Source organism: Bombina bombina, chromosome 6 (assembly GCF_027579735.1).
Source record: "Bombina bombina isolate aBomBom1 chromosome 6, aBomBom1.pri, whole genome shotgun sequence".
In the NCBI taxonomy this organism is placed as follows: Eukaryota; Metazoa; Chordata; class Amphibia; order Anura; family Bombinatoridae; genus Bombina; species Bombina bombina.
In genome coordinates, this window is record NC_069504.1 from 877,663,216 (window position 1) to 877,686,942 (window position 23,727).

The window sequence follows — 23,727 nt, forward strand, 5'->3', positions numbered from 1 at the left end:
ACTATTTAAAATAACAAACTTTTGATTGAAGAAAAAAAACTAACTATATTTCACCACTCTCTCTTACTACCTCCATGCTTGTTGAGAGTTGCAAGAGAATGACTGGATATGGCAGTTAGGGGAGGAGCTATATAACAGCTCTGCTGTGGGTGTCCTCTTGCAACTTCCTGTTGGGAATGAGAATATCCCACAAGTAATGGATGATCCGTGGACTGGATACACCTTACAAGAGAAACATCCACTTTCTCCTAGTTTGTTTTTTAATACATTTTTATTGATTTTAATTAATGTACAAGCATACAGAAAAACAAATATCAATGAACCTGGTGAAAGCTGGAAGATCAAGGCACTTGACAGCAAAAGGCCTGCTATTTGTACTCACAGTATTGGGTATCTAAGAGTGTGTGTGGGGGGGGGGGGGGGGGGTATTGTGTTCTTTATTTCAGTAGCAAACCTACTCAACAGATGGCCCTAATGTAGAATTTTTTGGGCCTCCAAAGGTAACTCAGTAGCAAATAGTAATAATATACATGTTGCTCTGTATAATGATTTTGACTATAGATAGATAGATAGTTAGATAGTTAGATAGATAGATAGATAGATAGATAGATAGATAAGCACTAATCTGCCTTAATAAAAGGCTCCCCTGCATTTGGATTATGCACATTCTGCACACGTCAATGTATAGACTAGCTGCTTAAGGGATACTAATCCCAAATTTATCCAGGTGCTGAACTAAAAATGGGCCGGCTCCTAAGCTTAGATTCTTGCTTTTCAAATAAAGATAGCAAGAGAACAAAGATACATTGCTAATAAGAGTAAATTAGAAAGCTGCTTAAAATTGCATGCTCTATCTGAATCATGACAGAAAAAAACCTGCTGTACCAATGTTATCTCCACTCCTGCTTATATTCAAGCCTAATTGAGTCACTAATTTGAATGCCAGTGAGCCACCATTTGTAAAAGGATATGTAGTTAGTGTATACAAGCATCTTCACACACCTATTACCACAGACAATATTTTTGGGACATTTATTTATTTATTTATTTATTTATTTATTTATTTATTTATGTATTGCTTATTCCTGGAAAAATAAATGCCTGCTTCTATGCCCATAGAAATACTTCCCATATTTGTTGTATAATTCCCTGCATGCTTATGTATTTTTTATTAAACTTTAGTGCAGTATTTCCAAACTCCAGTTCTAAGTTAGGCCAGGTATTCATTATACCCTAACTAGAGCACAGGTGAAATAATCAGCTGATGGGTCAGAACAGGTTAGTAACCATGGTTACTGATCAGCTGATTGTTTAACCTCTGCTCTAGTTAAAATTAATATCTGGCCTGTCAAGGGTCCTGAGGGCTGGGTTTGGGAAAAACTGTTTTAGTGTTTTGACAGATATTTTGGAAAGACATTGTATTCCCCAGCTGTTAAAGAAGTTTGGTCTTTGGCTGAATAAATACAAAAAAACTGTTAATATGGAATGACTAGATTTCATGGGAAGTTTAATGTATGGCTACAACTCTGTATTGTGGTGACATAACTTTAGGCACAGAATTTATACTAGGAATAATCACATAGTTTTTGTGGGAGAACCTCTTCTACTATCATAACTTTATTTATGTTATATCCCATTCTCCCTCCTTTACCTCTCTATTAGCTCTGTGTACAGCACTGGACATTAGTCATTACCTTGCATATTTCCAGTACCTAGCACCTATGCGGTAAGCTTGTCCTAGATTATAAAATTACATTAAAGGGACAGTAAAGTCAAACAAACGTAAATTGCTTGAATAAAGCATGATATTTTAGACAACTTTCCAATTTACTTCTATAATCAATGTGCGAAGTAGCGTATCATTTCTGATGCACATCATTACACATTGATAAATGCAGACAGCATACTCTGTTGGCATTTATCATTGCATCAGCAGTTCTTGTGAGCTGCTGGTGCAATGCCGCCCCCTGCAGATTCGCGGCCAATCGGCCGCTAGCAGGGGGTGTCAATCAACCCGATCGTATTCGATCGGGTTGATTTCTGTCCGCCGCCTCAGAGCAGGCGGACAAGTTATGGAGCAGCGGTCTTTACTAAATCAGCCAAAAAAAAGCAATGGGTGTTTAATATCTCTAATGAATAATTTAGTGATTGTGTGACAGTTATGGGTTTCATAGATGGGACCATTTTCTTACCAGGAAGTAAGGTCTACTGCGGTTATAAACCTTTCCTGGTGTTTTATTGTACCTGATCATCACCACTTTAGCCCTTTGCCCTTTTCCCTCTCCCTCCACGCCTTACCAAGGAAACAGTGCGGTCTCGAAGCTCCTTTTCTTACATACATGGCAGCTGGGCACTGCCCTGGTTGAGAAACTGAATTTTGGACTCAGCGACCAATCTCTCAGGGGTTTCGGTTCCACCAGGACTCCCAGAAATGGAAGACTGACGGCAAGGAAGCTAGGGAAGAGCAAATGTAAGAATAGAAGATATAATAATTAGTTATAGGAAATAATATTTATTGAGACAGCACTGCTGGACAAAATGCAATAAACAGAAAAACATAAAATGTTGCAAATAAGGCAACAACCATATATTTAAAGGGATAAATCATTTTAAAGGGAGAAAAAAAATTCAATATTCTAAAGAGGTATAGCATTTTATTATTTGTTAAACTGAACTATGTGTTTAGCACGCAAATCAAGGTTAAACACATAGTTAAAGTCATAACCCGACTGGCAAGGGACTGCTGATCCTGAGCGGAACACGGACAATGATTGGTGGCCAAGAACATATACCATTACTGACTGCCTAAGTAGCTGTGTGCATCTATGTATCAGTAGTGCATCTATGATCCAGAGCTGACTTTAACTATGAGTTTAACCCTCTATACTCTGTTCAAGCAATAGTGCAATGCTAAAATGCTTAAGCACATCTTTTACAATTGCTCATTTATTCAATTTTATTAAACTTATGAGAACAAATAGAGACAAAGAGTGTTAGACAATTCCAATTAAACATTGGAAAACTGAGTAAAAAATTGTATGTTATTGTCTACAGAAGAATATGAGATCTGTTAATGTATTAATCATAACAGGGTTTAGTAATTAATTGATTAAATATATATTTGCAACATGTTACTGAAACATTTTACACCAGTAGCCACCTGTCTATATATATAAAAGAAGTCCTGACTGACTGACTCATCAACGCCCACCTCAAACCGTTTAATCTAGGAACGTGAAACTTGGAAGTTACGTTGTTTTTATGATGTAGGCACTGACTAGGGAAGGATATTTTGGAAATTACGTCCCTAAGGGAGTGTAAAAGGGGGGTGAACTTTTTTATGAGGATACCTATATCTCAAAAACCGACGATGTTACAGACGTGAAAATTGGTATTTAGATTCTCCTTGAAAAGTAAAGAAACACATGTTTTACCATTTCCCCAAAATCCACTTAAAGGGACAGTAAACCTTAAAAATAATGTTATATAATTCTGCACATAGTGCAGAATTATATAACATTATATTAGCGCAAACGTTATAAAACAAAATTTCCCCTTTGGATTTTAAAAAAAACCTGCTGTTTTACAGACCCGCTCTCTGTGATCTTCTGAGCGGGTCTGTTTTTTTCAAACAGCGCATCGGGCCAGCTGTATAGTCACAGCCCGGCCCGACCGCACCATAGCACTAAGTGCAGCTCGCTCCTGCTCTGTCAGACGCGCTGTTTGAAAAAAACAGACCCGCTCAGAAGATCACAGAGAGCGGGTCTGTTAAACAGCAGGGTTTTTTTAAAATTCAAAGGGGAAATTTTGTTTTAAAACGTTTGCGCTAATATAATGTTATATAATTCTGCACTATGTGCAGAATTATATAACATTATTTTTAATGTTTACTGACACTTTAAGGGGGGTCAAAAGGGGGGGGGGGTGATTTATGAGGATACCTATATATCAAAAACCAAAGATGTTAGACGTGAAAATTGGTATTTAGATTACGAGAATTAACGAAAACTCAAGAAGTTCATGTCAGCGAATGTGCAACCCAAACAGGGCACATGTCGTTGCGAGTGGTCGGGTTTTTCGCTATATTTTTACAAATCACAAAATCCATGCGAGCGAAGCCGCGGGCAACAGCTAGTTGTAATATAAAAATAAATGATGAACCAGAACTAGAACTACCCTAGAATGGTTATTGCTCACTATGTTACTGCATTTGATACTGTTTCTGCAGCTCTTAAAAAACAAAATTTATGCTTACCTGATAAATTCCTTTCTCCTGTAGTGTGGTCAGTCCACGGGTCATCATTACTTCTGGGATATTAACTCCTCCCCAACAGGAAGTGCAAGAGGATTCACCCAGCAGAGCTGCCATATAGCTCCTCCCCTCTACGTCACACCCAGTCATTCGACCGAGAACCAACGAGAAAGGAGAAGCCAAAGGGTGCAGTGGTGACTGGAGTATAATTTAAAAATTTAGACCTGCCATAAAAACAGGGCGGGCCGTGGACTGACCACACTATAGGAGAAAGGAATTTATCAGGTAAGCATAAATTTTGTTTTCTCCTGTTAAGTGTGGTCAGTCCACGGGTCATCATTACTTCTGGGATACCAATACCAAAGCTAAAGTACACGGATGACGGGAGGGACAGGCAGGCTCTTTATACGGAAGGAACCACTGCCTGAAGAACCTTTCTCCCAAAAACAGCTTCCGAAGAAGCAAAAGTGTCAAATTTGTAAAATTTGGAAAAAGTATGAAGAGAAGACCAAGTTGCAGCCTTGCAAATCTGTTCAACAGAAGCCTCATTCTTAAAGGCCCAAGTGGAAGCCACAGCTCTAGTAGAATGAGCTGTAATTCTTTCAGGAGGCTGCTGTCCAGCAGTCTCATAGGCTAAACGTATTATGCTACGAAGCCAAAAAGAGAGAGAGGTAGCCGAAGCTTTTTGACCTCTCCTCTGACCAGAATAAACGACAAACAGGGAAGACGTTTGTCGAAAATCCTTAGTTGCCTGTAGATAAAATTTCAGGGCACGGACTACATCTAGATTGTGTAGAAGACGTTCCTTCTTCGAAGAAGGATTAGGAAACAAAGATGGAACAACAATCTCTTGATTGATATTCCTGTTAGTGACCACCTTAGGTAAGAACCCAGGTTTAGTACGCAGAACTACCTTGTCTGAATGAAAAATCAGATAAGGAGAATCACAATGTAAGGCAGATAACTCAGAGACTCTTCGAGCCGAGGAAATAGCCATTAAAAACAGAACTTTCCAAGATAACAGCTTGATATCAATGGAATGAAGGGGTTCAAACGGAACACCCTGTAAAACATTAAGAACTAAGTTCAAACTCCATGGTGGAGCAACAGTTTTAAACACAGGCTTGATCCTAGTTAAAGCCTGACAAAAAGCTTGAACGTCCGGAACCTCTGACAGACGTTTGTGTAAAAGAATGGACAGAGCTGAAATCTGTCCCTTTAAGGAACTAGCGGATAAACCCTTTTCTAAACCTTCTTGTAGAAAAGACAATATCCTAGGAATCCTAACCTTACTCCATGAGTAACTCTTGGATTCGCACCAATATAAGTATTTACGCCATATTTTATGGTAAATCTTTCTGGTAACAGGCTTCCTAGCCTGTATTAAGGTATCAATTACTGACTCAGAAAAACCACGTTTTGATAACATCAAGCGTTCAATTTCCAAGCAGTCAGCTTCAGAGAAATTAGATTTTGATGTTTGAAGGGACCCTGAATCAGAAGGTCCTGTCTCAGAGGCAGAGACCAAGGTGGACAGGATGACATGTCCACTAGATCTGCATACCAAGTCCTGCGTGGCCACGCAGGCGCTATTAGAATCACCGATGCTCTCTCCTGTTTGATTCTGGCAATCAATCGAGGAAGCATCGGGAAGGGTGGAAACACATAAGCCATCCCGAAGGTCCAAGGTGCTGTCAAAGCATCTATCAGAACCGCTCCCGGATCCCTGGATCTGGACCCGTAACAAGGAAGCTTGGCGTTCTGTCGAGACGCCGTGAGATCTATCTCTGGTTTGCCCCAACATCGAAGAATTTGGGCAAAGACTTCCGGATGAAGTTCCAACTCCCCCGGATGAAAAGTCTGACGACTTAGGAAATCTGCCTCCCAGTTCTCCACTCCCGGGATGTGGATTGCTGACAGGTGGCAAGAGTGAGACTCTGCCCAGCGAATTATCTTTGATACTTCCATCATTGCTAGGGAGCTTCTTGTCCCTCCCTGATGGTTGATGTAAGCTACAGTCGTGATGTTGTCCGACTGAAACCTGATGAACCCCCGAGTTGTTAACTGAGGCCAAGCCAGAAGGGCATTGAGAACTGCTCTCAATTCCAGAATGTTTATTGGCAGTAGACTCTCCTCCTGATTCCATTGTCCCTGAGCCTTCAGAGAATTCCAGACAGCGCCCCAACCTAGTAGGCTGGCGTCTGTTGTTACAATTGTCCAATCTGGCCTGCTGAATGGCATCCCCCTGGACAGATGTGGCCGAGAAAGCCACCATAGAAGAGAATTTCTGGTCTCTTGATCCAGATTCAGAGTGGGGGACAAGTCTGAGTAATCCCCATTCCACTGACTTAGCATGCACAATTGCAGCGGTCTGAGATGTAGGCGTGCAAAGGGTACTATGTCCATTGCCGCTACCATCAAGCCGATTACCTCCATGCATTGAGCCACTGACGGGTGTTGAATGGAATGAAGGACACGGCATGCATTTTGAAGCTTTGTTAACCTGTCTTCTGTCAGGTAGATCTTCATTTCTACAGAATCTATAAGAGTCCCCAAGAAGGGAACTCTTGTGAGTGGAAAGAGAGAACTCTTCTTCTCGTTCACCTTCCATCCATGCGACCTTAGAAATGCCAGTACTAACTCTGTATGAGACTTGGCAGTTTGAAAGCTTGAAGCTTGTATCAGAATGTCGTCTAGGTACGGAGCTACCGAAATTCCTCGCGGTCTTAGTACCGCCAGAAGAGCACCCAGAACCTTTGTGAAGATTCTTGGAGCCGTAGCTAATCCGAATGGAAGAGCTACAAACTGGTAATGCCTGTCTAGGAAGGCAAACCTTAGATACCGGTAATGATCCTTGTGAATCGGTATGTGAAGGTAAGCATCCTTTAAATCCACTGTGGTCATGTACTGACCCCTTTGGATCATGGGTAGAATTGTCCGAATAGTTTCCATTTTGAACGATGGAACTCTTAGGAATTTGTTTAGGATCTTTAAATCCAAGATTGGTCTGAAAGTTCCCTCTTTTTTGGGAACCACAAACAGATTTGAGTAAAACCCTTGTCCGTGTTCCGACCGCGGAACCGGATGGATCACTCCCATTAGTAAAAGATCTTGTACACAGCGTAGAAACGCCTCTTTCTTTATTTGGTTTGTTGACAACCTTGACAGATGAAATCTCCCTTTTGGGGGAGAGGATTTGAAGTCCAGAAGATATCCCTGAGATATGATCTCTAACGCCCAGGGATCCTGGACATCTCTTGCCCAAGCTTGGGCGAAAAGAGAAAGTCTGCCCCCCACTAGATCCGTTCCCGGATCGGGGGCCCTCAATTCATGCTGTCTTAGGGGCAGCAGCAGGTTTCCTGGCCTGCTTGCCCTTGTTCCAGGACTGATTAGGTCTCCAGCCTTGTCTGTAGGGAGCAACAGCTCCTTCCTGTTTTGGTGCAGAGGAAGTTGATGCTGCACCTGCTTTGAAATTACGAAAGGAACGAAAATTAGACTGTCTAGCCTTAGGTTTGGCTCTGTCTTGAGGCAGGGCATGGCCTTTACCTCCTGTAATGTCAGCGATAATTTCTTTCAACCCGGGCCCGAATAAGGTCTGCCCTTTGAAAGGTATGTTAAGTAATTTAGATTTAGAAGTAACGTCAGCTGACCAGGATTTTAGCCACAGTGCTCTGCGTGCCTGAATGGCGAATCCGGAATTCTTAGCCGTAAGTTTAGTTAAATGTACTACGGCATCCGAAATAAATGAATTAGCTAGCTTAAGTGTCTTAAGCTTGTTTGAAATCTCATCTATAGTTATTGAGTCAAGAGTCTCTTCCAGGGACTCGGACCAAAAAGCGGCCGCGGCCGTGACAGACGCAATACATGCAAGGGGTTGCTATATAAAACCTTGTTGAACAAACATTTTCTTAAGGTAACCCTCTAATTTTTTATCCATTGGATCTGAAAAGGCACAGCTATCCTCCACCGGGATAGTGGTACGCTTAGCCAGAGTAGAAACCGCTCCCTCCACCTTAGGGACCGTCTGCCATAAGTCCTGTGTGGTGGCGTCTATTGGAAACATTTTTCTAAACACAGGAGGGGGGGAAAAGGGTACACCAGGCCTATCCCACTCCTTAGTAATTATCTCTGTAAGCCTCTTAGGTATAGGAAATACGTCAGTACTCGCCGGTACCGCATAGTATCTATCCAGCCTACATCATTTCTCTGGGATTGCAACGGTGTTACAACCATTCAGAGCTGCTAATACCTCCCCTAACAGTACACGGAGGTTTTTGAGTTTAAACTTAAAATTAGAAATGTCTGAATCCATTCTATTGGGATCAGAACCGTCACCTGCAGATTGAAGCTCTCCGTCCTCATGTTCAGCATACTGTGACGCAGTATCAGACATGGCCCTATTATCAACAGCGCACTCTGTTCTCACCCCAGAGTGATCACGCTTACCTCTTAGTTCTGGTAATTTAGCCAAAACTTCAGTCATAACATTAGCCATATCCTGTAATGTGATTTGTAATGGCCGCCCTGATGTACTCGGCGCTACAATATCACGCACCTCCCGAGCGGGAGATGCAGGTACTGACACGTGAGGCGAGTTAGTCGGCATAACTCTCCCCTCGTTGTTTGGTGAAATATGTTCAATTTGTACAGATTGACTTTTATTTAAAGTAGCATCAATGCAATTAGTACATCAATTTCTATTGGGCTCCACTTTGGCTTTAGCACATATAGCACAGAGATATTCCTCTGAATCAGACATGTTTAACACACTAGCAAATAAACTAGCAACTTGGAAATACTTTTCAAAGCAATTTACAAACAATATGAAAACGTACTGTGCCTTTAAGAAGCACAGAAAAAAGTTATGACAGTTTGAGAAATAATAAACTGAGAAACTATAACATCAAATTCTTTCCGGTAAAAACACAATTTTAGCAAAGGATTGCCCCCATTAGTAATGGATAACTAACCCTGAATAGCAGAAAAAAAGTACAGAAATAAACGTTTTTTATCACAGTCAGTTACAATCTCACAGCTCTGCTGTGAGTGATTACCTCCCTCAAAATAAGTTTTGAAGACCCCTGAGCTCTGTAGAGACGAACCGGATCATGCAGGGAATTTTTTGATGCGTAGCAAAAGCGCCAAAATAGGCCCCTCCCCCTCACACACAACAGTGAGGGAGATCAGTAAACTGTCTTAAATTAAATAAAATGACTGCCAAGTGGAAAAAAACAGTGCCCAAAACATTTTTTCACCCAGTACCTCAGAAAATTAAACGATTTAACATGCCAGCAAAAACGTTTAACATCAAATAAATGAAATGTCATTAGAAAGCCTGTTGCTAGTCACTGCAAATTAGGCTAAAGACTTATGCATACAGTATTATCCCAGTGAAGTGCCATTCCCCAGAATACTGAAGTGTAAATATACATACATGACAGCCTGATACCAGTTGCTACTACTGCATTTAAGGCTGAGCTTACATTATATCGGTATGGCAGAATTTTCTCAGTCAATTCCATTGTCAGAAAATAATATGCTGCTACATACCTCTTTGCAGATTAACCTGCCCGCTGTCCCCTGATCTGAAGTTTACCTCACTCCTCAGATGGCCGAGAACAGCAATATGATCTTAACTACGCCGGCTAAAATCATACAAAAAACTCAGGTAGATTCTTCTTCAAATTCTACCAGAGAAGGAACAACACACTCCGGTGCTGTTATAAAATAACAAACTTTTGATTGAAGGTATAAAACTAAGTATAATCACCACAGTCCTCTCACACATCCTATCTATTAGTTGGGTGCAAGAGAATGACTGGGTGTGACGTAGAGGGGAGGAGCTATATGGCAGCTCTGCTGGGTGAATCCTCTTGCACTTCCTGTTGGGGAGGAGTTAATATCCCAGAAGTAATGATGACCCGTGGACTGACCACACTTAACAGGAGAAAATCAGTTCTCCTATTTTAATAGCTTAAACCGACATGAAACCCACATTTTTTCTTTCATAATTTAGGTAGAACATACAATTTGAAACACCTTTCCAGTTTACTTCTGTTATCAAATTTGTTTCATTCTCTTGGTATCATTTGTTGAAGGAGCAGCAATGCACTACTGGTTTCTAACTGAACACATAGGTGAGCCAATGACAATCGTTATATACAGTACATGCAGCCACCAATCAGCAGCTAGAACCTAGGTTCTTTGCTGCTCCTGAGCTTACCTAGATAAACCTTTCAGCAAAGGATAACAAGAGAAGGAAGCAAATTAAATAATAGAAGTAAATTGGAAAGTTGTTCAAAATGGTATGCTATATCTATTTATGACTTTACTGTCCCTTTAAATGTGCTAGATACTGAAGCTCCGCTGCTTTAACTGGGGGCGGCCATCTTGTAACTCAGATATTCCCACCGCCTGTGACAGAAGCTGTGCACATTCACATATCAGTAATATTGCCTTATTTATTTATTTTTACAGCTGTATAAAGTGCTTCAGCTCAGGGTGCATGATACAAAGCAGGAGCTTTACATTTTTGCAGTGACTGCAATGCTCTATATTATTGTTAATTGCTTTGAAACTGTAAACAAAAAATTAAAAATGTAAAGCTCACATGATGTAACATGCACAATAACTTTAAGCAGATTATACAGCTGTAAAAAAGTGGACAATATTACTGATCTGTGAGTGTGCGCAGCTTCTGTCAGAATAACTGGGCTCCAAGATGGCCGCCCCCAGTACAAAGAAGTGGAGCTTCAGTATCTGGCACTTTTAAAAGGACATTAAACACTTTGAGATGGTGATATAAAATGATAAATCATATACAGGTAGCCCTCAGTTTACGCCGGGGTTAGGTTCCAGAAGGAATGGTTGTAAATCGAAACCGTTGTAAATTGAAACCCAGTTTATAATGTAAGTCAATGGGAAGTGTGGGAGATAGGTTCCAGGCCCCTATCAAAATTGTCATAATAACACCTAATACATTATTTTTAAAGCTTTGAAATGAAGAATTTAAATGCTAAACAGCATTATAAACCTAATAAAATAATCACACAACACAGAATATATAATTAAACTAAGTTAAATGAACAAAAACATTTGCTAAACAGCATTATAAACCTAATTAAATAATCACACAACACAGACTTCACTTGCATTTTTCTACAAACAGTTCTTTCTATGCATTCCAATATGGACTGATTTATAGACAGGAAGATCTTGTTCCTTTGAAATCTGATCGATAGCTCAGGTCTGGTTAAACTGATTAATTTCAGCTTGCTTGGCTTTGCTGCAACACAAGCGGACAGCTCCTCCTACAGGCTATTTTAATAAATGCACTGCTTCTCAATGCTTTTCAATAGCAGTCACATGACTGGAAAAAAAAGGTTGTTATTCTGAAACGGTGTAAATTGAACCGTTGTAAAACGAGGGCCACCTGTATATAAGAAAAACTCTGCAATATACTTTCATTATTTATTGTGTCCCCTTTTCCTGTAATTTCATTCTAAAATTGTGAACTTTTAGTTCTTGTTAGAAATGGAAGAGTAGAACACTGTTATATTCCACACAGCTATTGGTTGCACACTCTAGTGATCTATTTATAACTGTCCCTAATTGGCCACAGCAGAGTAGGCAACCTAAGTTACAACATGGCAGCTCCCATTGTTTTATATACACTAAAAGTGTACACTTATTTTGTCACTATTTAAACAGCTAATTAAACTTTAAAAAATACATCTACATGTTATTCTCAGACTAATCTTTACTTTGAATGCATCTTTCTATCTAGCATTTAAGTAGTGTTTAATGTCCCTTTAAGCTTTTAAAACAGGGGAACTGATTTGTAAAGAGCTACAGGAACAGGGTGGAATGCAGTGACATGATGAGTAGTTACTATTCTTTTGTAGTTGTGCACAACAGTTTAATGTCCCTTTAACAATAAATACTGTATTATAATACCACTATTGCACTAAGACCTAAGTGATGTACTGTTCGTCCCAATAAACGTCTTTTCGACTGATAATGGTTCAACAACATGTTAACAAAAATCCATTTGTACACTATTTCCTATGAGGAGCATCATTAATAAAGCAGATTAGCTTAAAGATTAAAAAAGTAGTAGCTAGTGCTAGTGATACAAGTTAGCAGCAGCACAAAAAATATTTTGTAATTTTTTTTTTAAGGGACAGTAAAGTCAAAATAATCTTCCATAATTCAGATAGAGCATTTGATTTGAAACGACTTTCCAATTTACCTCTTTTATCTAATTTGCTTTGTTCTATTGGCATCTTCCAATGAAAAGGTATACTCAGAAACAACAATGCGCTACTGAGACGTAGCTGCTGGCTGGTGGCTGCACATATATGCCTCTTGTTATTAACTCGCTCAATGTGATCAGCTAGCTCCCAGTAGTGCATTGTTCCTTTTTTGCAAACAGAAGTAAACTGGAAAGTTGTTTCAATTCTATGCTCCATCTGAATCATGTCCGTTTAATTTTTTTTATTAATAGGGTCAGGACTGCCAAGAACAAAAGAAATGCTTACATACTGATTGGATGCTGGATCCTTATTGATCAGTGTATGTTGTATACCATTTTAGATTATTGTTTTTTACTGCATGAACTAATCAACTCATTTTTTGTTGCATGCATTAGTTTGCCTGTTGTTTTGTTGTTAACCCCTTAACAACTGATGTTCCCTGTACATCGCAAGGTCCTTAAGAGGTTTCTAGCGCAGCTTTGCCGACAGCGGAGAAAGCTGCGCTAGTATTGCACGCCTCAATTCAGAGGCATGCAGATATACATAGGACATTGGCAATACTGGCATAATCAACAAGGCCCTATAAGAGGGCATGTGAACAGTACATCAGCCGTCATTTAGGAGTTATTTGTTTATCGTTTATGGACGAATGGGAGGAAAATTCAAGTATTTTTTTACATTCATGTGAATATCCTCTCCAGTCTCTCCGGCCCCCCTAGCTTTACTAGTTGCTGTATTGTTCTATACATCTACAGAATGAAGTGAGTGAGGTTTAGTGGATCAGCTGTATGTAATAAAATAGGAACTGATGAATGCTCCAATAGGTATACTATAGACATTATTCACTTACAGCATATGATTTCAAAATCTGTGCTGACGAACAACAAATAGCATGGCAATATGCGACGTGAAACTGTACAGAGACTCAAATATAGCATATGACTCATAGAGGGCTAGATTACAAGTGGATTACATTCGACAGAGCTTGGTGTGTTATTTTCTGCGTTTTAAGCAAAGTATCTTAAAGTGGTGGAAACTTTTTAAGTGTGCCCTATATTTTTCATGGATAGCGCAGGGGGCTCAGAGCAGGCGGACAGGAATCACCGGAAATCAACCAGATCGAATACGATCGGGTTGATTGACACCCCCCTGCTGGCGGCCGATTGGCCGTGAGTCAGCAGGGGGCGGCGTTGCACCAGCAGCTCTTGTGAACTGCTGGTGCAATGTTAAATGGGGAGAGCGTATTGCTCTCCGCATTTAGCGAGGTCTTGCGGACCTGATCCGCAGTGTCGGATCAGGTCCGCAAGCCCTTTGATAAATGGGCCTGTTAGCGCTTATTAAGACCAGAATTAAACCATTATTATAGTAAAGAAGAAAACTACATGAAAAACATACACTGCTTGATCACGATCTGCTTAGCGCACCTTCAGCTTACTGCAACATCTGCTTAGTGCTCAGGCGATATACGACATACATTTTACTGCCTACCAAGTGCACAGACAGGAATTGAGGCATTTAGTGCACCTGCGCTATCCTACATGCAGATGTTAGCATGGCCTAGACCGTGCTTATTAAACAGAGGGTTGGGATCCCCTGGGGGGTCCCTTAAAAATGTTTGGGGGTCCCCAGTAATTTACTGTGAATGTGTGTGTTGTGAATGAGTAAGTGTGTGTGTTTGTATGTTTGAGTGAGTGTGTTTGTGTATAAGTCACTAACTTTTTCCCATATTTTGCTTAATGTGAGGTAGGCACATAGCTTATTTTGTACATCTTCAAATGCATTGGTGTTGCTCATCACCACGAGCAGAGGAAAAGCCTACATGGAAGGTATATGGGGGTAGATTTAACAAGCAGAGGATGCGGCTTTCTACGCCCATCGTTTCTGGCTCGCCGTAAGACTGCTGCTCCTTAACTTCTCCCCCACTCCACCTTTTAGGTGGTGGACTAAAATCATCCCGATACGATCGGGATGATTGACATCCCATGCTAGCGGCCGCCAGTGAGCAGGGGGCAGCATTGCACAAGCAAGCCTTTCACTAGAAATACTTGTGCAATGATACGCTGTCTGCATTTAGCGGTGTAGAGATGTCCGATCGCCATCTAATAAATTTACCGTATGGAGTTAGCAAAGGAGTCCAACTGTTAGTGATTAGCAATGGCTAGGAAAGTTGCATTTACTTGTTTTTGCTAATAATTCCCTCACTTATGTAGTATAAAAAAACATAAAATTATATACCTATCTAACAAGTGGTTGTTTTTTACTATATTACTATAAAGGGGGTCATGATAAATTTTCCAATGAAAAAAGGGATCTCAGGTGAAAAAAGTTTAAGAAGCTCTGCCCTAGACGATTGCTTGAGCGATAAAAATTAATTTTGAACTTGTAATATGAGCATAAAAATAGAATCACTATTGATTGCGCTTGAGCAATATAAGTGCTAATATTTTTGAACTCCACGTCTAATCTAGACCATAACACATACAAAGTGTGCTACATTCAGTCAACATGCCATATCTTTAACTGGAAGAAAGAGAGCTTTATAAATATTTGTTAACATTTTTTTTTTAATGAAATTCAATCTTATTCGGTAAGAGTGCTAGAACATTTATATTTTTTAATATGTATTTATAAATAGACATGAACCAAAAATATTTTTAAAAAGACTTTTGGTTAGATCCTATGCAAGATGCTAAAATTAAGCTACTACAAAACAAAAAAATCTAGCGACTCCCTTTTACAAATTGATCAAACTTCTTTAAACGGCTGTTATTTAGTGCTAGTTCTCTATTTGTGGGTCAGTAAAACATTGTGGCTTCTAACAGCTGGTTTCTCTATCCACATACTAGCAATAGTGATAGGGTATTGTCGCTATTATGTTTATATTACTTGGGAGCTGCATTAGTATTTGTACTTTTGAGGGTCTCAAGTGTCATGGCTGACCCACCTCTAGTGATAGGGGTTTTGCTATGCTGAAAACACATACTCATGCGTTTTCTCATTCTCCTTTATATATTTTTTACATAGCTATAAGGTTTTTCCAAAATCTCTTTTGCACACTTACTTGTGCACTTTGGCATTATCTACAACCACTTTTGTAGGTCTTCGAGGTTGATCTGCTCCCAGGGGTCTTGCCATGGAATGACACAGTAACTGAAATGCCCGGGAACCAAGTTGTTCATTGTCTCCACCATTCATCAGAAAATCCACTCCCATGAGGATGCCATTCTCCTCTGCAACCATCAGTGTGTAATCAACACAGTACAAGTCATCTGAAATATATCACATATATCACAAGGTGTCATGAAATTACAAAAACTGTTTTTTTCCAAACAGTACTTAATAAAGTACACTAACTGGGTAAATTCTGTAAAATATAAATAAGGTTTTGTTCTTTAAGAAATTTTCATTTATTGCTTTTGGGATTTTTGTATTTTGTTTGGGTGATTTTAGTGGGTTGGTAAGGTCAAGATCTTATGGGGATAATATAAAACATGATCCAATTATCTGATAATGAAAGTGGCATTAAAAACATTTTTTATCTCAGCCTATACCAGTAGCCAGGACCACCCTTAGCATTTGTAGGGCCCTGGACAAGACACAATTCTGGGGCCCCTCAGCCTAGTCCCTTTATTACCCTCCCGCTCCCTGTATGCCCGGTCCCCTGTATAGTCAAATCTTATCCCAACATTTAGTGTGTCCTATATGACAAAAACAACACTTTATATTACATCTCCTGATACCATAAACACTTCTTCATAAACTAAATACAGAATGTACATAGCACCTTCTTATATCCTCACCCCTCACATTGTGGGGGCTAGGCAGGCCTGCTAGTGGTATAAGATCCCCTCCTCTTATCAGACACTATTCCTTTTTTCTATACAGTTACACAGGCTCTGCTATGTAAAACAATTTCCCTCATTCAGCCAGGCACTTTTGCTATCAGACAAGCATTTTATATGGAGCATTTGGGGACAGCGTCATTGTTATTTATTTTCCTGGGGCAAATGCCTTGTGCATTACATTTTTGTGTTTTCAGTCATTTTGCTTTTTATGTGAGCTTGGCAACATGGGAGAGTTATTTTGTCCACCGTCATTGTCTACCACCATAACTACCTCTAATTACCAAGGACTGTATATATGCACATAAAAGCAATGTTGCAGTGTCAGTATCATGCCAATATCTCACATAATTTCATTTTCTGATTTAATTCATCATGACATGGACCTGCCTCATGCATCATTATGTGATTAACCCTTTGAGTGCGAAGCACTTTCCCACCTGGGTGCTAATATTTTCTAAGGTTTTTTTTAATTTTTTTTATTTTTTTTTATTAAAAAATGTAACTTACACTGTTGGTTAGGTTAGGCGATTACCTTTCCAACAGTGGTGACGTCATCATGTCATTGCGCGTGACGTCACCGTGCATCACGTGAAGCCCCGGAAATGCCTGTCACTCTACAGGCACATCGCCAGGGTAGGAGCGGTTAGGAGCCCCCAGATCTCCCTCAAGTTGGGTCGAGTGCTCATGACGGCTCTGAGCCGTCATTAGCACCAGAGTAAGAAACTCTGTGACGGCTCAGAGACGTCATTAGCACTCAAAGGGTTAAATACGTGTCATTATTCCCATGTAATGCTACATGCATGTGCAGCTCACAAAGGAGCCATGCAATTTAGAAAATATACATACCTCCATCTTGGTTGTTGTCTCTATCCAGATCAATAAGGTTAATGTATTTTTCAAGGTCACATAAACGGAGATCGTCAGCATAGAATCCATCTCCTGTCTGCAGCTCTGAATTCTTTGATTGGAAAGTAATATATTTGTTCGATAGAACATGTATAACCCAGCACAAAGGGTCATAGGGCAGTCCCCGCAGCCAATTTTCCCATTCACGGGGGTCTATATCACTCTTGGACATGTTTTCACGGTCAGACAAATATCTCTTGTACCAACTAAAGAGAACCTCTGAAAAGTCCAGGATGGGTTCTCGGTATCCAGAGATAAACTCCATTCCTGACAGGGTAAAACAATGAACATCATTATCAATATATAATGGATATAAATGAATACAATGTGAAGAGACTTTCATAAATTAGGCACTATTCTTAAAATCAGTAAAGTTTTTTTTTAATAAACATTTTTTGATGGGTTGCAAGATAAGGAACAAATATAGAAAAGTAAATGCTTTTTACCTTGTAGTTTTTCTGATACTTCTATTAATTTATAGGCCTCACTCTCATTTTTTATTAAATAATGTATATATGTGTGTAATACTTTACTGTTTTTTATGTGTTTTGGGCAATTGTTTTTTAATCCTTACAGTTTACACCAGGTTTCAAGTTGCACTAATTCTTCTAGCTCAGTTTCTGCTTGCACTAAATTGCTTATTGCATCCTCCCATGCTATCATTAGTTATTTATTTTTGTAAGAACATGTCTTATACCTCATTTCTGTAGTAGGATGGCATTTGACAACTCATATATGGGGTCCATTTCAATCCTTTAGAAAAGCTTGCCTACAAAAATACTGATAGACGTTAATGGTGATCTTCTGTAGAAAATCATTAGATAAGTTTTCCTAAGGATTGAAAAGTACCCCTAAATTATTTATTGGTGCAGTAAAGCTTATGAGTGTTGTCAGTAGCTTTATATTTAATTAAAGCATGGTTACCTATGGTTACACTAAAGCTTTCACAAAGTTGTTTTTTGTTTTGGCTCAACAAAATCAAATGTGTGGTGCATCATCCCACAGTTACAACAATGTATAGCAACATTCATAACAGGATCTAAAAAAAATGTTTAGCTACTGTATAGTGGCTAACTGTCCCGTTTTTTTCCGGGACAGTCCAATTTTTTGGCTTCCTGTCCCTGCCTTTTAACCCCTTAATGACCACAGCACTTTTCCATTTTCTGTCCGTTTGGGACCAAGGCTATTTTTACATTTTTGCGGTGTTTGTGTTTAGCTGTAATTTTCCTCTTGCTCATTTACTGTACCCACACATATTATATACCGTTTTTCTCGCCATTAAATGGACTTTCTAAAGATACCATTATTTTCATCATATCTTATAATTTACTATAAAAAAAAATTATAAAATATGAGGAAAAATGGAAAAAAACACACTTTTTCTAACTTTGACCCCCAAAATCTGTTACATATCTACAACCACCAAAAAACACCCATGCTAAATAGTTTCTAAATTTTGTCCTGAGTTTAGAAATACCCAATGTTTACATGTTTTTTGCTTTTTTTGCAAACCATTTATTTTTCAAAATTAGCGCTAGTTACATTAGAACACTAATATCTTTCAGGAATCCCTGAATATCCCTTGACATGTATATATTTTTTTTTAGTAGACATACCAAAGTATTGATCTAGGCCAATTTTGGTATATTTCATACCACCATTTCACCGCCAAATGCGATCAAATACAAAAAATCGTTTCTCACTGAAATTATTTACAAACAGCTTGTGCAATTATGGCATAAATGGTTGTAAATGCTTCTTTGGGATCCCCTTTGTTCAGAAATAGCAGACATATATGGCTTTGGCGTTGCTTTTTGGTAATTAGAAGGCCGCTAAATGCCACTGCGCACCACACGTGTATTATGCCCAGCAGTTAAGGGGTTAATTAGGGAGCTTTTAGGGAGCTTGTAGGGTTAATTTTAGCTTTAGTGTAGTGTAGTAGATGACCCCAAGTATTGATCTAGGCCCATTTTGGTATATTTCATGGCACCATTTCACCGCCAAATGCGATCAAATTAAAAATTTTTTTACATTTTTCACAATTTTAGGTTTCTCACTGAAATCATTTACAAACAGCTTGTGCAATTATGGCACAAATGGTTGTAAATGCTTCTCTGGGATCCCCTTTGTTCAGAAATAGCAGCCATATATGGCTTTGGCATTGCTTTTTGGTAATTAGAAGGCCGCTAAATGCTGCTGCGCACCACACGTGTATTATGCCCAGCAGTGCAGGGGTTAATTAGGGAGCTTTTAGGGAGCTTGTATGGTTAATTTTAGCTTTAGTGTAGTGTAGTAGACAACCCAAAGTATTGATCTAGGCCCATTTTGGTATATTTCATGCCACCATTTTACCGCCAAATGCAATCAAATTTTAAAAAAAAAAGTAAAATTTTTCACAATTTTAGGTTTCTCACTGAAATTATTTACAAACAGCTTGTGCAATTATGGCACAAATGGTTATAAATGCTTCTCTGGGATCCCCTTTGTTCAGAAATAGCAGACATATATGACTTTGGCGTTGCTTTCTGGTAATTAGAAGGCTGCTAAATGCTGCTGCGCCTCACACGTGTATTATGGCTAGCAGTGAAGGGGTTAATTAGGGAGTTTGTAGGGAGCTTGCAGGGTTAATTTTAGCTTTAGTGTAGAGATCAGCCTCCCACCTGACACATCCCACCCCCTGATCCCTCCCAAACAGCTCCCTTCCCTCCCCCACCCCACAATTGTCCCCGCCATCTTAAGTACTGGCAGAAAGTCTGCCAGTACTAAAATAAAAGGGTTTTTAAAAATAATAAAAATTTTTTTTAGCATATTTACATATGCTACTGTGTAGGATCCCCCCCTTAGCCCCCAACCTCCCTGATCCCCCCCAAAACCACTCTCTAACCCTCCCCTCTGCCTTATTGGGGGCCATCTTGGGTACTGGCAGCTGTCTTCCAGTACCCAGTTTGCAAGAAAATATGGGGGTTTTTTTTATTTTTTCCCCGTTTTTTCTGTAGTGTAGCTTCCCCCTCCCCACAGACCAACCCCCACCACCTAACTGATGTGTTTTTTTTCTGATTTTGTAAAAAAATTTTAACAGTTTTTTTTTATTTTCCTACACTTTTTTTTCTGGGTGTAGCGGTTCCCACCCGCTCCCTCCCCGTGCACGAGCCTGCCCCCACCCTCCCGTGCACGTGCGCGCGTCAGTGCGCGCCCCCTGGCATCCCCGCCCACGATCCCGCCCCCTTCCACATCACGAGGGCCATCGATGGCCACCACCCGCCTCCCGGTTCGGCTCCCACCCACCAACGCACTGTAAGCCACCGATCTCCGGTGCAGAGAGGGCCACAAAGTGGCTCTCTCTGCACCGATTGGCTTAAAAAGGTTATTGCAGGATGCCTCCATATCGAGGCATCACTGCAATAACCGGAAAGCAGCTGGAAGCGAGCAGAATCGCTTCCAGCTGCTTTCCACACCGAGGACGTGCAGGGTACGTCCTCAGGCATTATCTGCCTTTTTTTTGAGGACGTACCCTGCACGTCCTCGGTCGTTAAGGGGTTAAGCTTGTCCCTTGTTCAATTCAGTCTGTATATAGTTTATGAATATTGTGTGCAGTGCTGTACTCCCACCACAGAAAGCACTGTGGCATTAGTATCATTCTTTACAGTATGCTTTTTTTCTGGAACTTTCTGTGGTCTTCTGTTTCACTGAAGTTTATCAGTGTGTAGACAGGTGTCAGGCAAGGGGGAGCCATAAGATAAATAATACCAGACAGGGTAGAAACAAGGAGTGAAGAAGCAAGGCAACTCATTTATATACTGAAGCTTTGCTTAGCAGGGGCTCATATGAGGCTGTTCATGTGTTGGAACTGCAATTCACAGAAAATACAAAACAAACCCAGATGTACTGGGGCATTTCTGAGTCTCTTAACCTATTGCCCATGATCACTGCCTCAGTAAAAGATAAAAACATGACTATTTACCTCATAAAATGCCACCTGCTTGTGAAACTTTCAATAGTGTCTTAGCAAAAGTAATTTATAAAAACAAATCCTCAACATATTTGCATATATTGTTCTCAGCAGTTAGCAGGTTAAACATGAGGTTTAATATCACTGTTACATGTCATGCTCCCAGTATTGAAATGCTGCTTTTGAGGATATGTACATATCCTTTTTTAATAAAAGTACCCAAGAGAACAAAGTAGAAGTGAGTTTAAAAATGACATGCTCTGTCTGAATCATGAAAGCTTAATTTAAACTTCCCCTCCCTTTTCACACTCAGTATGGGTAAATATTAATATTTATGTGCTTGTCTTGGAGTGGGCCGAGCTATACAAACCTTACATGTATGTATTTGTCTCTGCTGCAAAGTTTCCCTGGGTTTTATTTTCAAATGTTGGACAACTTTGCTACTGCTACCAAAGAACTAAAGCCTCCATTCCAATCCATCACAATTCTTGTGTGAGTCTATGGTTTTTTTTTCCAGGGATTTTAATTTAAAAGCCATTCTGATATAAAAGTAAATACAATAACCACTTTTATCACAAATGCTTATGTGACACCCTGTACACGTTCCATGGAGACAAACAGCTTTATTCCAATCCATCAGAAAATACCACTTCAGCAGTTTTTCACAGGCTTCTCTTTTAAAATGTAATAGCCTTGAGCTCTTGAAAACATTTTCTAATAATTATTTTGGCTATTTGTATTCTTCTTTGTTTTTTCAATATAAAAAGTCAAAGGTCCAGCACCCTTAAATGCCCAATGCTCGCTGCCAGGGTTCCTGCACACCCCCAAACAGATACACACCAAGATAGCAGCAGCATAAATTTATAACCAATTTATTATGGCACAAGAATAAAGTCCACAACGTTTCGGGGTGTTACCCCTTAATCATGTGAATACATAATGGCACTCAAACCTGTCCTTATATACCTATACACAGGTGTAATCAAATAACAATTAGCAACCTGCTAGTAAATTACAGCTCTTCAGTAATATTACACCCTCTAGTGGTTATTTTATATCATTGCATCATTAAATTTACAAATTTTCACCATCCTTCAACAAATGATACAAAAGAGAACAAAGTGCACAAAAATCACTTAAAAACAGAAATAAAATCATGGAAAGCAGTCATTATCAGGAATCACATCAAATTTAGAAGAGTACTATCAATTTGACAGAATTTAGAGAATATTTTAGAGAATTTTTAATAAAAAAGGGACCAATCCAGGTCTCTATTCTTACCTTTTGGTTGCAGAGTCCCTAACTTAAAGATCCAAAAAGCTTCTCTTTTCTTTAATATATTCTCCCTATTACCTCAATATACCCAGGAGAGGAGGTAATAGGGAGAATATCTAAGATCCACGTTCATATTAGTGGCCGGAATCACTAAAGCTCTTTGATCTGGCAAGATTCTAGAGGGTGCCTTGTCAGTATAACAAGGGCCCTCAGGGATTGTTTTTAAGACAATTTTTTTAAATTGTATTTCAAAGATTACAAAGAAAACGCAGAGCAATATACACATTCTACTGCAATAAAAGAAAAAGCAGAGCAATATACACATTCTACTGCAATAAAAGAAAAAGCAGAGCAATATACACATTCTACTGCAATAAAAGAAAACACAGAGCAATATACACATTCTACTGCAATAAAAGAAAAAGCAGAGCAATATAGATTATAGATACAGAGATATTGAAAAGAACATCATATCTCAGATGAGTTACAGGTAGCCCTCAGTTTACGCCGGGGTTAGGTTCCAGAAGGAATGGTTGTACATCGAAACCGTTGTAAATTGAAACCCAGTTTATAATGTAAGTCAATGGGAAGTGAGGGAGATAGGTGCCAGGCCCCTCTCAAAATTGTCATAATAACACCTAATACATCATTTTTAAAGCTTTGAAATGAAGAATTTTTAAATGCTAAACAGCATTATAAACCTAATAAAATAATCACACAACACAGACTTCACTTGCATTTTTCTGCAAACAGTTCTTTCTATGCCTTCCAATCTGGACTGATTTATAGACAGGAAGATCTTGTTCCTTTGAAATCTGCTCGATAGCTCAGGTCTGGTTAAACTGATTAATTACAGCTTGCTTGGCTTTGCTGCAACACAAGCGGACAGCTCCACCTACAGGCTATTTTAATAAATGCACTGCTTCTCAATGCTTTTCAATAGCAGTCACATGACTGGAAAAAAAGGTTGTTATTCTGAAACGGTGTAAATTGAACCGTTGTAAAACGAGGGCCACCTGTACATATAAACAAGCATTATGAAGTTTTAAAGACAATTTTTACATTGGGAACTGTGTATCTCATTAAGGGGAGCCCACTGATAAGCTTTATGTTATAGTGAGACATTTACTTCTTAATATAGTGCCCAGTAAAATAAGATGATTATTTTTTTACCATGCCAACAAGTTTTTGAGAATTGGGCCCTAGGTGAGACAGTTATTTTAGACAGTTAGGTAGGTGTTCATT

The 23,727-nt window shown here is 39.4% G+C and overlaps 1 protein-coding gene across 1 annotated transcript in view; it reads right to left on the minus strand.

Annotated features, from left to right (window-relative positions):
* The window catches only part of ZMYND15 (zinc finger MYND-type containing 15), a 167,072-nt gene extending 149,549 nt beyond the window's left edge, over nt 1–17,523 (minus strand). The window contains exons 1-3 of the mRNA XM_053719566.1: nt 17,199–17,523; nt 15,569–15,776; nt 2,299–2,454 (exon numbers count right to left, since the gene is read on the minus strand). Of these exons, the coding sequence (XP_053575541.1) occupies nt 2,299–2,454; nt 15,569–15,776; nt 17,199–17,523 (689 nt within the window). The remainder of the gene's footprint in view (nt 1–2,298; nt 2,455–15,568; nt 15,777–17,198) is intronic.
* Nucleotides 17,524–23,727: the final 6,204 nt, after the last annotated feature.